Source organism: Asterias rubens, chromosome 19 (genome assembly GCF_902459465.1).
Source record: "Asterias rubens chromosome 19, eAstRub1.3, whole genome shotgun sequence".
In the NCBI taxonomy this organism is placed as follows: domain Eukaryota; kingdom Metazoa; phylum Echinodermata; class Asteroidea; order Forcipulatida; family Asteriidae; genus Asterias; species Asterias rubens.
This window is the reverse complement of record NC_047080.1, coordinates 10,499,133-10,514,426: the sequence shown is the minus strand read 5'-3', so window position 1 is coordinate 10,514,426 and position 15,294 is coordinate 10,499,133. Positions and strand designations below refer to the sequence as shown.

Below are 15,294 nucleotides of genomic sequence, written 5' to 3'. Positions count from 1 at the left end.
GAGATGGTTCAGTGTGGATATAGACAAAGATGCTTTACTTAGCCGATAATTTAATTTGGTGTAGTGGATCATGGATAGTAATTCATCATCACAATGGGTCATGAAGGTGAGAGTGTTCAGTGTGGATCAACAATGATGCTTTGATAATAAGTGGATTGTGGATAGTGATCGTCTGCATTGACCTCTGTACAGCTCCATCGTGTTTTTAAAAAGTAGCAATTCAAAATGACTCATTGTACTCCCCTGTTTCATATTATGTGTTGACTTCTTTAAGATGTATGTATACTAAGATAACATGTGATATTTGCAAAATAAATTAACAAACAAACAAACACCCCCAACAAACAAAACAAAGGAACAGACAAACAGACAAACAAACAAACAAACAGACAGACAGACAGACAGACAGACAGCCAAACAAACAAACAAACAAACAAACAAACAGACAAACAAACAAACAAACAGCGCAACACAGCCAGCAGATTTATCATGTAATAGTATTGGTCAGTAAAGATGCATTGCATACAATCCTTTACCTAACTCACTTTTAAGTTTCATGAACTCCCAACGCGTTTCCAAACAGAACACACTCTATATTTAGATTCCGTTTGTTCCTTCAGATTATTGGATTTAAAACACAACAAGCGGTTCCAAATTCCCCCTCTACCATGTCCCACATAACAAATTCGACTGATCAATTGGTCAGTAAAGAGTTAACGACTTTCGATCTTTTTCTTCACCTCCCACCGATTTGAGTGTTTTCAGAAATAGCATGGTGCGGCATGGCATTGGCAGCCAGGTTTATTGCTTTGAATAATGGTTCAAGTTAAAGGCATAGACACTATTGGTATTTACTCAAAATAATTTTTTAGTATACCTACACACTTAATTGGTAACGAGCGATGGAGAGATGTTGATAGTATAAAACATTGTGAGAAACAGCTCCCTCTGATGTAACGTAGATTTTGAGAAAGTGATCATTTCTCACTCAAATACTAAAAGACTGTCAGGCCTGAAATTTTTTATTAGGCATCTGAAATCATTGTGCGACAAGGGTGTTTCTTTCATTACTTTGTAGCAACGTCGAAGAATAATCAAGGCCTAGTTTTCACAGGTTTGTTATTTTGTGCAAATGTTAGGATATACACCAAGTGAGAATACTGGTTTTTGACAATATTACCAAAGGTGTCCAGTGCCTTTACGGCTCAATTTGTGATGGCCGTACAAAAAAAACTTCCCTGCCCAGCGTGTCCACACGCTCCTAACAACCGTATGTGATTCAATGAGCATGGCACGTGCTGTTTGCGATCATTTTAAAGGAGTTTAGGGTGACACACGGAGGGAGGAAATACCTGGGCCCAATTTCATGATAATAACAATATCGAAGTCTTATATAAGCGCACGTGTCTACCAAACAAGGTACTCCAGGCGCTGAGTATTATACAAACTTTCAGAAATATAGGTTATTACAGTGATGAATTCTGAGACTCAATTATTTAGCACCTTATAGGGGTTTACAAGGTGCTACGGTGCATACAGCAGCCACAGCCAGGAACACCGGGGCGAACCCCTTCTCTTTTCGAAAAGTGCACTGAGTTCTTTTACATGCGTTACACATGGGACCAACGGCTTTACGTGAGGTCAAAAAATGTATAAAGATTTTGTTTGATACATTAAATAGCACCGGCCAAAACGCCACTGGACCTAAAATCATAATGATATAGAATCTTAAAAATTAATAGAGATGAAGTATCAAAATCCAAGTTAAATATCTGGGTTTTTTAAAGTTTGTTTTAAGTACCCTCAATCAATATTGCTCAACAAATTTATTTGCTAAGCAAATAATTGATGGGGTACCAGTCACATCAATTCAAAGGCCTGCGATCTGTTTCTGTTACGGCACGGGACACCTTTGGTAATTTAAAAAACCTTGTCGCATAAGTTGGGTTCTTTCAGATGCCTTGAATTCGAGACCTCAGCTAAATTCAAATATTTTAGTGACTCATTTCTCAAAAACTATATGTTACTTCAAAGGGAGCCATTTTTCACAATGTTTTATATTATCAACATCTCTCCATTGCTCATGGCAAGTAAGTTTTTATGCTATAATTATTTAGAGTAATTTACAATAGTGACTAGTGCCTTTAAAACGAGGGACCCAGTTCCTTCGAATATCGGATTATAATCTTGATATTTAAATCGGCAGAGCCAGGTAAGTTAATCTCTGTTTAAAATCTTGAGACGGCGCGGGCGAGTTAACTTTCACACTTCCACCCTGGGGCGCATTTATTTTTGTATCCTAAAATGTTATGTGGAAGGCGACGGCATTTCTAAATAACTGGGGGTGGAGTTATTTTTTAATATTTCTAGTTCCAGTGTTATTGCACTGTGGTCACAACCCTGTGGCAATCTAGTGCTAAATATACTTTCTACATAAGTGTGCAGAAGTTGAATTCAGTCTGTTATATCAGTTCATATTGATACAGTTATCTTTCGTACCCATCAATATTGACAGGGGTAGCGTACGGAATGTAAAACAACTCGACCAGGAGAATTAAATACGTAGACTTAATCAGTGATGAAATCAGAGGCGGGCAGGGGGCGGAAGCCCCGCCCCATACTTTGCCCCCTGCCTCCCTTTAATGTGAGGTCAAAAAATGTATAAAAATACATTAAATAGCACCGGCCAAAACGCCACTGGACCTAAAATCACAATGATATAGAATCTTAAAAATTAATAGAGATGAAGTATCAAAATCCAATTTAAAAAACTGGGTTTTTTTAAGTTTGTTTTAAGTACCCTCAATCAATCAAGTCAAAACGTACCCCACCTCACACATAATTGAAAGAGTATTTCATGTTACCCTTACCCTTTCCGTTATCTCTCCGTGTATTATTATGTTTACAAAAAATGGTTCGTTCCAGAAAGATTATTTAAATCATAGACTTGTGTCGGCATTGTCAAGCAGCTACCTGAGATGTATGTAGAAAACTTACTCATGTATCAGGTATTCTGACAGATGGCGCTGTTTCAAATTTACATCATGAACAATTATTTCAAAATGAACCCCAAGGGTTGTGTTTTCTTTCGACAGGGTTTTTATTTTCAACTTGGCTGTTTGACCCTCTATGGTTTGACCAATGTTCATGACAACTTTTCTTAATAAACCCAAACTTCTTATTTTTGTAACATTTCATCATTATGAGCACCAACTTCCTCATAAAGGAATGTAAAATGACACCGTTCCAGAAGGGTTTGGAGGGTGGGTCACCACGGGGTTCCCCACCCAGTCTGGAGGGTTAAATGACCACACCCAGTCTGGTGGAATAAGCCTACTCTGGAATAGTGAAAGAGGATTACAATGGTATCTCAAGCCATTCCGGAGGAGAGGGAGAGGGTAATTTTTTGAGGTTTGGATCCTCATCCAGTCCGAAGGAGGGGGGGGGGGGTTCACAATAGGTTCTGGCGCTGGCGCTTACCATCACTGTCTTCAAGATCCATAAGTTGGAAGGACACCTCATCATTCCCAGGGGGACACCTAGTGTTCACTGATGGGTGAAGGCGGGGTCGATCATCTCCTCGAGCGTTGGTCATCTTATTACTTCCAATGGGATTCATGCCCCAATTATTCTAAAAAGAGTTTGTTAAAAATGGTGTGTCGTGCTCAAGGAGAGTTTTCGAAGACACACTACTCCAACCCGGTTTTAAACCATTATGTTTTTTGTTCTGTGTTTTGTTGTTGAAAAGTTTGCAATTTTGGGCATGTGGTAACCAGTGTCACTTTACACGCTCGTTTCCGAACTTTGTCTTGTGACGTCATAGTTAAATCTTTAGAATGCGTTCGTCTCAGAACGCGCAGTCTTGGCAATTTCTCGCGCAGATAATGGCGTCACAAATAAACCTGTCCGGCATCGAATTAGCTCTATTGATGTACAACAGCTTAAACGCGCGCCGTAGTAGTGTAGCCGTGATGAGCAATTTTGTCCCTTTTTTTTTGTTTTTGTAAGGATTCCCAAAACAAATATTGCGTCCCGTGAGCATGGAGCCATAGCTTTTGGTGGACTCTCACGGTACAAGTTGACGAGTCAATCCTTTCTCAAGAAAGTATTTTTATTTTAAACATTTGAACAGTTAGAATTGAAGTGTGTCTAGTGTCTGGTTGTGTCGGACGTTTTTTGCTGTAACTTTTTCTTCAGATATCAAGAAATTGTGCTCGTTTATCAACTTATCTCTAGCGCTGAGAGGAGGCTATTTCAAAAAGCTCACAGAAAATTGTAAATAACTCCGTTGTAAATAACCCCTGTACTTGAGTTTGTGAATCGAAAATATTAAGGGCCTCTCAGCAGGATTACTCTCCGGTTTTCATTTAAACTGTGTCGCCTGGACTATTTCACAGCATGAACAAATTTAAATACACAATCTTACTAAAAATGGGGGGGGGGGGGAGTTTGCAACGCCTCTAAGCTCTAGCTCACCGTTAATGTTAAAGAGCGCCACCACTTGGTGTATTGTAATTAGGAAAAGATGGCGCCAACCATGTAGACACTTCTGTAGATATTTGTAAACAAATTAACCTATTCGTTCTCTTTTGTTGGTTTACACGATTTTAAAGTGCAAAATGGTTTCGGAATTACGATCACGAAAACTTGCCTCTTCGGAGGAAAAGGTAAAACAAGAGATATCTGATAAGAAAAGTGAAGATGGGAGCAAGAAAAGAAAAGCTGTTCGTGCCAACAACGGAAGTCAAAGTGTATTCCGACGCCTTCTCGAATGGGATAAAGAAACGTCGCTTCTTTGCAGCATCTGTGCATCGCCAACCTCGGGCCATGGAAGCTTGAGGTTGTTCTTCAAATTGATTGAGTTAGGTGGCCATGGAGTGCCATGGATAGTGATTCCTGTCACTTTGATGTATTTCACCGAGGATCCTTGGTTCATGGAAATTTTACTCAACCTCTTGGCAGGTACAAATTTAAATAAAATATGTATATTTTTTTTTTTTACTTGAACTTGGCGTATCCGATCCCAAAGATGATTTTTATAACCATAATGAATTTCTTATTCTTATAGTTAGTTATGAATGTACTTTCTGCCAGTGATAGCAGGCCCGGAATTTCATTTTTGAACATGTTGAAAGGGCCAAGGCCTTTTATTTTTGGAAAGGCAAAATCAGTTGGACTTAAATTAAATATAAAGTATTTAAATTTTCTGAGGGTTCGATAATTTTTTTTAACAGATTGGAATGGAAGTGTTTAACAGCAATTTGTATTCTAAAACCATCTTTATAATAACATGTTTATCCTTTTTTTTTGTTCACTCCTTTCGGCAGGAATCTTTCTGGATCTGCTGGTGAGCCTGATTCTCAAATCTCTGGTCCGAAGACCTCGACCCAACGTCAACCAGAATGATATGGTCCTAACTGCATCCGTAGATAGCCTGTATTCCTTCCCTTCAGGTCACTGTACACGAGCAGGGATGCTAGCCTTCTTCTTCATAGCCAACATCGATTTCACTGTCATCCAGGCTATGATACTCTTAGTTTGGACTGTCGGGATTGCTTTATCGAGGGTCTGCTTGGGACGCCATTACATTATGGATGTCAGCTGTGGCCTCATCATAGGCCTTCTTCAAGGAATATTCATCCAGTATTACTGGCTGCCTCTGAAGAGCTTTGAAGATTTAAAAGGATATTTTATTCTGAAGCAATGAGCAAATGGCAAATCAGCATTTAACTCTTTGTGAAATGAACACTATTTGGTTTTATCCTAACACCGATGTATGTAAGCGCTGTACTTACTACTTTTATAAGTTCTGTGAACTTCAAAGGCTTATTACTTGGGTGCAATGCAAACCCATGACCTTTGACCTTTGTCAATCTGCCCTTTAATACCTATTTATTTTTGCAGTGGCTTTTTATGTGCTTTTTTTGTTTTTTTAAAGGCAGTGTATACTTTGTGTATGTCAAAGACCAGTATCCCCACTTTGTGTGTACCCCAAACTTTCAAAGGCTTTTTTGAAGCCTTTCTTAGACTTGAATTTCGAGTTGAGAAAAATGACCTCTTAAAGGCAGTGGACACTATTTGTAATTACTCAAAATAATTATGATCACAAAACCTTACTTGGTGATGAGTAATGGGGAGAGATTGATGGTATAAAACATTGTGAGAAACGGCTCCATCTGAAGTGACATAGTTTTTGAGAAAGAAGTAATTTTCCGCGAATTTGATTTCGATACCTCAAGTTTAGAATTTGAGGTCTCGAAATCAAGCATCTGAAAGCACACAACTTTGTGTGATAAGGGTGTTTATTCTGTCAAAGTTATCTCGCAACTCCGACGAACAATCGAGCTCAAATTTTCACAGGTTTGTTATTTTATGCATATGTTGAGATACACCAAGTGAGAAGACTGGTCTTTGACCAATAGTGTCCACTGCCTTTAAGGGGGTGGTTCGTAACAACAGCTCTCCAGTGCTCTTTTCCAAGAAAGGTTTTTATGGTCATTTTGTTGGTGTTATTACCAAATGTACACACTTCAATATGAGGGAATGATATACATTTTTTATGCTTCTGTATAATCCATCCTCTGGGAAGAAAATAATAATGTTTTTAAGGCGATGGAATTAAATTCTAATCTTGAATCTTTTACTGAGAAAATAAACTATCCTTTCCAGGCAGTCAAAACAAGAATGAAGCATCAGGCCCTGCCCCTCTCTACCATGTCAAGATGGAACAATTTATAGAAATGTTTCATACTATGAAAACAATTTTACCGCAAATGTATTTTTGTGAGAAAACTGCCATATTTGTTATTTTTAAATAAGATAAATTTCATTGTGAACATAAATTGTAATATAAGCTTTAATATTGTAATTATTGTGGTATCATGAAATTTAACTGTAAAAATTCAAATCAAATCAGAGAGAAAAATAAAACTTTTTATTGTATCATGTAAGAGTATATATAATGAATAGGGTAGATGGCCTTAGCTTTCGATCCAATCCGGATATAATATAGACCCCCCTACCCTGTCCCTTTCATCTCTATGATCCATTTCCAGTAGACTTATTTTGTTACACCAGTAAACCTGTTTATGCTTGCAGTGTTGTCATTACCTTCCAGAAATACTCAAAACCTGGCCACTCTTTTGTTGCTTTGCTGTATAATTATAATATAGACCAGTTACAGAAGACGTTGATTTGCAGGGTATTGTTTTACTCTACTACCGTTTGGTGTCCCAACATGTTAAACCCCAAATCAAAACTACATACGTGTAGCTTATCACTTGTACCCAATGTAACACACTTCTACATTTCCATTTCCATTTGTCAGTTTTCTGAAATTTGAAATGCATGTAAATAACAGAATGTATTCGACTTTACCTGATTTTTTAATAATGACCTTTACATTCCAAACAAAATTTAAATAAAACGTTGTCTGGTAGTGTGATTTAAATTTTTAACGCAATTGTACACGTGTCTTTTTATATTGGCGTTTGTTTGTGTGTAATGACATAACCGCTCACCCCACAGTTATTCATGTTTTCAGAATTTGACTACTGCATGCCCTGGTACCGACGCGTAATTTAATTTCCTCAGTTAGAAAGAACTGAAACTCAGAAACTCAATACTCTGCAGAATATGAAAAAATATATATGAAGGACTGGTCACACTGGGAGATATTTGGGTAAAACTTAGGAATTTGTGTTGCGTAACAGCATTTAAAACGACCTAATCCCAACTTTGAATGGAGCGTGTATGGTACCCAGACTCAACTGTTGTATAACAACGCAAATCGAATGTTAACTCGCTCGTCGGGTGTCTTTAGACTGTGAACCATGTGTGTGTCCATGCAGAACCAATTACCGCGTGACATGCAGAAAGTTGCCCTGCCCACCCACCAAAAGGAACAGAGTACAAAACGTGCACTACGTGCAGTCACAAATCTAGGTTGTTTGTACTTGTTGTACACCCGTACCCTTCCACACTCCCTCCCTCTCTTACTGCAGTCTGCTTGGACCATTGACGTGAAGGCTTCATAACTTGATCTCGCAACTCTTCTACAAAAATGGTGAATCTCGGAGAAATCTTCCCCAATTTCACTGCTCCGACGAGCCAGGGTGAGATAACCTTCCACGACTGGCTTGGAGATAAGTAAGTTACAAAAGCAAATCAAGAGTTAGTGAGGCCTTAATTTAGCTCCATGGTTTTTACATACTATGGAGAGGTAGAACTGCCAGCTCTATGCAAAGCATTTGTCAAGGCCATGTCAGCCAGCGCGGTTGCTGCAACCATGGAGGTAGCTGCAACCATAGAGTAAGGACAGAGCTGCAACCATGCTGCAACCAGTGCACCGTGTTGCTGTACAGTCGGTGCCCAATAATACTATACTGCCCAGGGCCCTATTTCATAGAGCTGCTTAAGCACAAAATGTTGCTTAAGCAGAAAGTTCATTGCTTAGTAAAATCAGATGACCGGCCAAGACTCCACTCAATTGTTATGCTAAGTAAACAACAGCTAAATACTAGTCATTAGCAATGTATGTATATGGCATGAAATTTTGGTCAGTAACATGTGTAAAATAAGCGAGCTATTTTCGTAAGCAGCTCTATGAAATTGGCCCCTGCAAATTTTTGTTTTATATTGTATTTACATCATCGTGTTTTAAAACACATTGCATTTGCTTGTAATATTCACTGCCTTGTGTATATACGTGCGCAGTACAAGTCTTATTATTATTATATTATTATAATCTATTGATGTGTTTCTTTCATAACTTAGCGAGTGAGTGGACTGCGGAAAATGGAGTGTGCTATATATTATTGTATAAATTGAATTTGCTGTGTCATATTAAGGAATACAATGCTTTTTTTTCAGAAAAGTTTCTGTATGGCGCCACCACATTTTTCATTCGATATGAAATAATATAGTATCTAATTTACCTCGATGAGATATCCCTTTTTGTACAAATGAGTGAAAAAGTGGTGGCACCATACGGAGAGTTATCCCTTTTTCTGTAGATGTGGATTCATTCATTTGCAATTTTGCAAGGGCACACCCTTGTCTGTCGAGGGTTAGACCCCTCAACTCAATCCTATCTGTTACAAGTTTAATCAGTGTTTGACCAAAGACCAAGCTTTGGTCTGTCTGTAACTAACAGTTGTATTGTTTTAATCCTATATAAATAAAAACTATAAAACTAACTAGCCTGTGAAAAATTCATTTTGAAGTGTGCGTAGTGTATCTGAGATACTGCAAAAAAATCTGGAGCGGGCATATTAGCTAGAGGGGTGTCTGTGTGTCTTTTGGACATTCTGTTTTAAATTTGGACACCCTGTGTTATGTTATTTACATGTTATTAGGCTTCAAAAAAGTGGACAATATAGACACCCAGTTTTAAATCTTTAGCAAACTTGGACACTCTTTTTACCCAATCCTCGCTAAAACCTTGTTTTAAAATCATAGCTAGGCTTATATTTATAATTCGTTTTAGATTTACCTTAGCAATAAATTTTAGTATGATGAGCAAGGTTTTAATGTTTTTAAATTTAAATAACTGATATATATATATTTTTTTTTTCAAGAGATATAGTATATATCAAACATCTTGGTTTATCATATCAAGTTATAACTTTATAAACAAATTTAATTAACTTTTATCATCTCGACTGTGGACTCCTGCTTTTTGAATTTTTTGTTTAACCAAACAAATAATTATTTGAAAAAAGTTTTTATGTTTAATTACATTTAACTGATAATTTTCTTTATTCTTTATTTTTCAAGAATTTTATTCAAAACCATCTTGGCTTATCCTAATTTATAACTTTGATTTTCTGTAGTAATATTTCTCAACTTGACTCTGTGGACTCTTCCATTTTTCAGATGGGGAATCCTGTTCTCCCACCCTGCTGATTACACCCCAGTGTGCACGACGGAGCTTGGTACTGTAGCTAAACTTGAGCCAGAATTCACAAAAAGAAATGTGAAACTTATTGCTTTGTCCATCGATGACGTCGAAAGCCACAACGGTTGGATTAAGGTAGGTTAAAGGAACACGTTGCCTATGATCGGACGAGTTGGTCTATAAAAAGCGTTAGTGAACGTTTTTTATCAAATGCATATTGGTTGGAAGCCAAATCTGCCATAATCACCAGGGATCACACCAAAGTTTACAATACAATCTTGGAAGCGGCAGCAGAAGGATGCAGCTTTTTATTTCCAATCCAAACTCTAAACTTTTTAGCAGTTGACCATAATTTATCTTCTTTTGTATCATCAGGACATTCAAGCAGATTCTCAACTGAAAGGGGAATTTCCTTTCCCAATCATTTCTGATAATCGTGACCTGGCCGTGAAGTTTGGCATGTTGGATCCTGATGAGAAAGACAAGGCTGGCCTTCCCCTGACTGCTCGTTGCGTAAGTAAAATAAAAAACCTCGTTTGTAGATCAAGTTAAGCCCACGCTGTGGTTGTCAACGCTCTTGGTCACGTCTCGTAGACCTTAAGTTTGGTGTGTTGAATTATATTAAGGAAGACAAAGCTGGCCTTCCCCTGACTTCTCGTTAATTAAGTGAAGTAAAAAACTTTGTTAGTAGATCAAGTTTAGTTCCAGCTGTGATTATCAGAGCTCTTGCTCATGTACAAACCTTAGACCGTAAAATGAGCATGTTAAATCCTAGTGTTGGAAAGAGACGGCTGGCCTTCCCCTGACTGCTCCTGGCGTAAGTAAAACAAAACTCGTTTGTAGATCAAGTTTAGCCCAAGCTGTGATTGTCAGAGCTCTTGGTCACATCCCGTACACCTAAAGATTGGCATGATGAATCAGTGATGAGAAAGACGAGGAGGGCCTTCCTGTTACTACCCGTTGCGTGATTAAAAAAACACCTCGTTTGTAGATCAAGTTTAGCCCAAGTTGTGATTGTCAGATTTTCTTGGTCACGTCCTGTAAACCTAAAGTTTGGCATTTTGAATTGGTGATGAGAAAGACGAGGAGGGCCTTCCCGTGACTACTCGTTGCGTGATTAAAAAAACACCTCGTTAGTAGACAAAATTTTTCCCAAACATTGATTATCAGAGCTTCTTTGTTACGTCCAGTAAACCAAAGCAAGTTGAATCCTGAAAAGGTGGACTGAAGCTGGCCTTCCTCAGCCGTCGATTTCACAAAACTCTTCCTAACTTAAGATTAATCTTAGGACTTAGGACGAGTCCCAACCCTGCACTGCAGCATGCAGACCTTAAGATTAATCCTAAGTTAGGAAGAGTTACTCGTCCTAACTCGAGATAAGACGAGTCCTAACTCTTTGTGAAATCAACGGCTGACTGCTCATTGCATTTAAAGTAAGTAGATCGAGTTTGGCCCAGTTTGCCGACCCAGCTGTCATGCTTGAACTCTGAACCCCTTATACGATTGAAATCTAAGAAGTAGGAAGCTGCTATGTTGAGTTCTTCTAGATTAACTTTGTACGTCTTTATAGCCAAATTGATACTGAACCTTTTTTTTTCTTTTCTTCTTCTTGCAGGTGTTCATTGTTGGTCCAGATAAGAAGTTGAAACTGTCCCTTCTGTACCCAGCAACGACTGGCAGGAACTTTGAGTAAGTTCACCTATACTTGATGAGCGCAGGCCCTGTGGGCTGTCAATTTGCAGGTCATCGTTGCCTAGTCAGACACTATGTGATAGGGCATTTTCAATTGCTGCTCCCCGACTATGGAATTCTCTACCTACCCTAACCAGAAGCTCAAACAGTGTCCCAGCCTTCAAACGTGCTCTCAAAACCCACCTTTTTGCCTCTTCGTAGCTGGTCGTCTTTATCTTTGTTCTGTCTTTTCCCTCTTCTTTCCTTCTCAGCGCCTTGTATCCTTTGGCAATTTGGCGCTTTATAAATACTGTTATTATTATTATTATTATTATTATTAAACTAACGTACACTTCGCTAAAGAAATAGATTTAGACAACTTATTTATAAAAGTTTTTTTTTTCTCTGATGCGCTCTGGTCTTAGCCTAAGCCTCTGTTGTCATTTTGACAGACTTTCCCCCAAAGATTACTCAATTAGAAGTACCCTTTTCGCAATCAAAATGGCCTTGCTCTCTCAAAGATGAGTTTCCAGTCATTTCCTAATATTTGTTATTTTCAAAATTTTGTGTTTAATTCTTTGCCCAGTTGCACATCCATGCACTCCAACACTGAGAGAAAAATGTGGTTCTCAGGGAAAACCTGAGGGAGTATATATTGCTGTACCTCATAGCATCTGCCGGGAGTGTCAGGGGTCTTGGTTTCAAATCCCAAATGAGGACCAATTGGTTTTTCTCTCATCCCATGCTCAGTCATTTCCTGAAAGTAAACTTATTCTCTGTGTATTTTCTGTACACAGTGAGATCCTACGTGTGGTGGACTCCCTGCAGTTGACTGCGACCAAGAAAGTTGCGACCCCTGCAAACTGGCAGGTAATACTCTCTTTACTTTATTATAAAAGATAAAACCCTCTTGCTGCAACAAACTCTCTTGCAGCCCAACGGTTTTGTTCACTTTAATCTTGCATTTTAGAATGATTATCGCATTTACTGAGATTAGATATTGACTAATCCCATTATGTGATATCACTTGACTGTGTAAACTTTATGTGTTCTAGTCTGTCGACCTTTGCTTTTTGAGATAATGATTATAATTTATGATGTAACGTGGCATGTACATGAGAGGATCTCCTTTATACTTTAATACAGTGATGCAATCTCTGCCACTTCTTTTTGCCCCAATATTTTGAGCGACAAATTGGAAAAGAGGCACCATTTTCAACAGGGTGCTACGATCGCAATTTTCGCAGTTTTAAGCGCTGTGTACTTGGTACTTTCCAGAGTTGTGTGCAAATCACTCAGGGTTTGAACCCTGACCTTTGATTTGCTGGAGCAGATGTCTTACCACTAGACCACATAGATAGCCCTGTGGTTAAAGGCAGTTGGAATCCTAGTACGAACAGCAGATACCGCAATGATTTGATAGATGTAAGCGCATTTTACAGAAAACGTTTCAATGCACTTTACATTTGTGCCCTAGTCATCGGGTTAAATAACAATCCTGTAACCTTTATCAGCTCCCTGCTGGGAGTATACAGCCCTGGGCTGCTTTGGCTCTCCAAAGGCCTTTTCAAACACATTATCAACCTCTATTCTCGCAGATACCAATTTGTACCACTGGGTGAAGAGAAGAAATTATGGTGAAGTGTTTTGCTCAAGTACACAAGTGTCGCAAGCGAGATTCAAACCCACGCACTTCACCAAAACTTGAATTTGATGCTCTAAACCCCTCGGCCATGACAACCTACTTTCTGAGTGTTTTACATGTTCTATTGATGGTGTTGTTATTTTGCCGGTGTGGTTAATACATGACAACATAGTTGCTTTATTCTAGCACAATGTTGACCTCTTCTGTTGTAGAAATACTATTACTAGTTAACAGAAATATTTCAAGGGATGTTTTCTACTATCATAATCATTTGACTTTGTAAGTTTTATGTAAATCTGTGATCTTAGTTGAGTTTTTTTCTTACCAATTCTGTAATTTTCCTAAAACAAAGCTGTTTTTTCTTTGTTTTTTCAGCAAGGGGGAGATTGCATGGTGATACCCTCTGTCAAGCAGGAAGACATTCCAAAGCTGTTCCCCAAGGGGGTGACAATGAAGCCAGTCCCCTCCGGGAAGAGTTACCTCCGCTACACCCCTCAGCCAGAGTAGAGTAAACCCATCACTCTGCACTGTGTTACTATGCAGTGGGCGACTGCATTCAGGAGACAGGGGGTGTCCAATCAGATTGTCCCACCAATTTGTGCGAAAAAAGACATCGGTTTGTATGATTTGATTGACACTTTTTAAACTGTGTTTAGTTTGCATAAATTTGCATATTTGAGTTAATTAGTCAGGGAATAAGGTTACAAGAAGTGCCTCTGCATTTTTTTTTAAATAAAATCATAATAAATCATAAGTAAATTATCTTTCATCTCATCTTAACACTACAAAAGATAACTTCTGTCTATTTTCTAGATGTAATTATTTTTATATTATATATTTTTGAGTGTTGTTTGTTCACAGTTCTTTGGGTGTTACTGGACGGTATATGAGGGTTGTGCATCTATGAAACAAAACAAATTACTTAACTATATTCTTCTTTTTGTTCAAAAGAATTTAATTCTTGTGTGTCTTTAGTAAGTAATCATCTTTGAGAGTTTTAGTATAAATGTTTGGCTAAAAAGTTATAAGTACCACTTGCCGCATGACCAATGAAAAGAAACTTCCAAGTTTAAATGACTCCTTCAATCTCCACAAAAACTGTTGATTCGCAAAAACGCAAAACGAAAATGAAAGTACATGTACTGATCTGATAGCAGTGTGTCTTATAGGTTCTCAAGTTGCACCTGCTTTGCTAAATTGAATGCCGACTGTTTGCATGGCTAAAAATAACGCATTATAAGTTGTATTGAGTGGAACTACATATAAAATCGCTTGGGTCAAAAGTGAAATTGAATGGCGGTTTCAGCTGGAGAGGCAAAATCACTGGATTACAAACAAATGGAAGTGAAATTGGTCACTATTTGCTGGATACTATGGAAAAAACATCTGACAAAAGTGAAATTGAATGGCGGTTTCAGCTGGAGAGGCAAAATCACTGGATTACAAACAAATGGAAGTGAAATTGGTCACTATTTGCCAAATACTGTGGGAAAAACATCTGACATGCATCATAGGCTGCTAGCTGACATGCATTATAGGCTGCTAGCTGACATGCATTATAGGCTGCTAGCTGACATGCATTATAGGCTGCTAGCTGACATGCATTATAGGCTGCTAGCTGACATGCATTATAGGCTGCTAGCTGACATGCATTATAGGCTGCTAGCTGACATGCATTATAGGCTGCATACATGTACACGCTCACAACTGATAAAAATGTGAATTTAAAAGGCATCTGTCCGGCATTCTTCCTTAACAATGGTTTGGCCCGCTAGTTCAGTGGTAAAAAGCATCCAATATTCACAATGAGATATGGATCAGTGAAGAAAGCTAAAGAAGCAAAGAACTGGTCGCGCTGGCTAGTCACTGAAAAAGTTAAAACCCTTTCACACGACAGCAATTAAACACGGGTCCCATGCTTAATTTTAGCATGGTAATGAACTTTGACCAAATGCTCCTCATGTAAAAGGACAATAATGTTCACACTGTCTATATTACAGGATGGCGAATTTGAGAACAAAATCACAAGGGACCATGGACAGTCCATAACATTGGTGTCCTTTTCACACGAAGTGCAACT

The 15,294-nt window shown here is 38.4% G+C and overlaps 2 protein-coding genes across 2 annotated transcripts; both read left to right on the top strand.

Moving 5' to 3' along the window:
- Nucleotides 1-4,532: 4,532 nt before the first annotated feature.
- LOC117303281 (phospholipid phosphatase 6-like) lies at nt 4,533-6,130 on the top strand. The gene is made up of 2 exons (XM_033787442.1): nt 4,533-4,962; nt 5,328-6,130. Exons 1-2 carry the CDS (start codon nt 4,620-4,622, stop codon nt 5,705-5,707), a joined length of 723 nt encoding a protein of 240 aa, XP_033643333.1. The 5' UTR covers nt 4,533-4,619; the 3' UTR covers nt 5,708-6,130.
- Nucleotides 6,131-7,880: 1,750 nt separating this feature from the next.
- On the top strand, nt 7,881-14,341 carry LOC117303080 (peroxiredoxin-6-like). Its single transcript, XM_033787151.1, has 6 exons — nt 7,881-8,148; nt 9,877-10,033; nt 10,274-10,411; nt 11,514-11,587; nt 12,367-12,439; nt 13,590-14,341. Exons 1-6 carry the CDS (start codon nt 8,063-8,065, stop codon nt 13,719-13,721), a joined length of 660 nt encoding a protein of 219 aa, XP_033643042.1. The 5' UTR covers nt 7,881-8,062; the 3' UTR covers nt 13,722-14,341.
- The last annotated feature ends 953 nt before the right edge of the window (nt 14,342-15,294 follow it).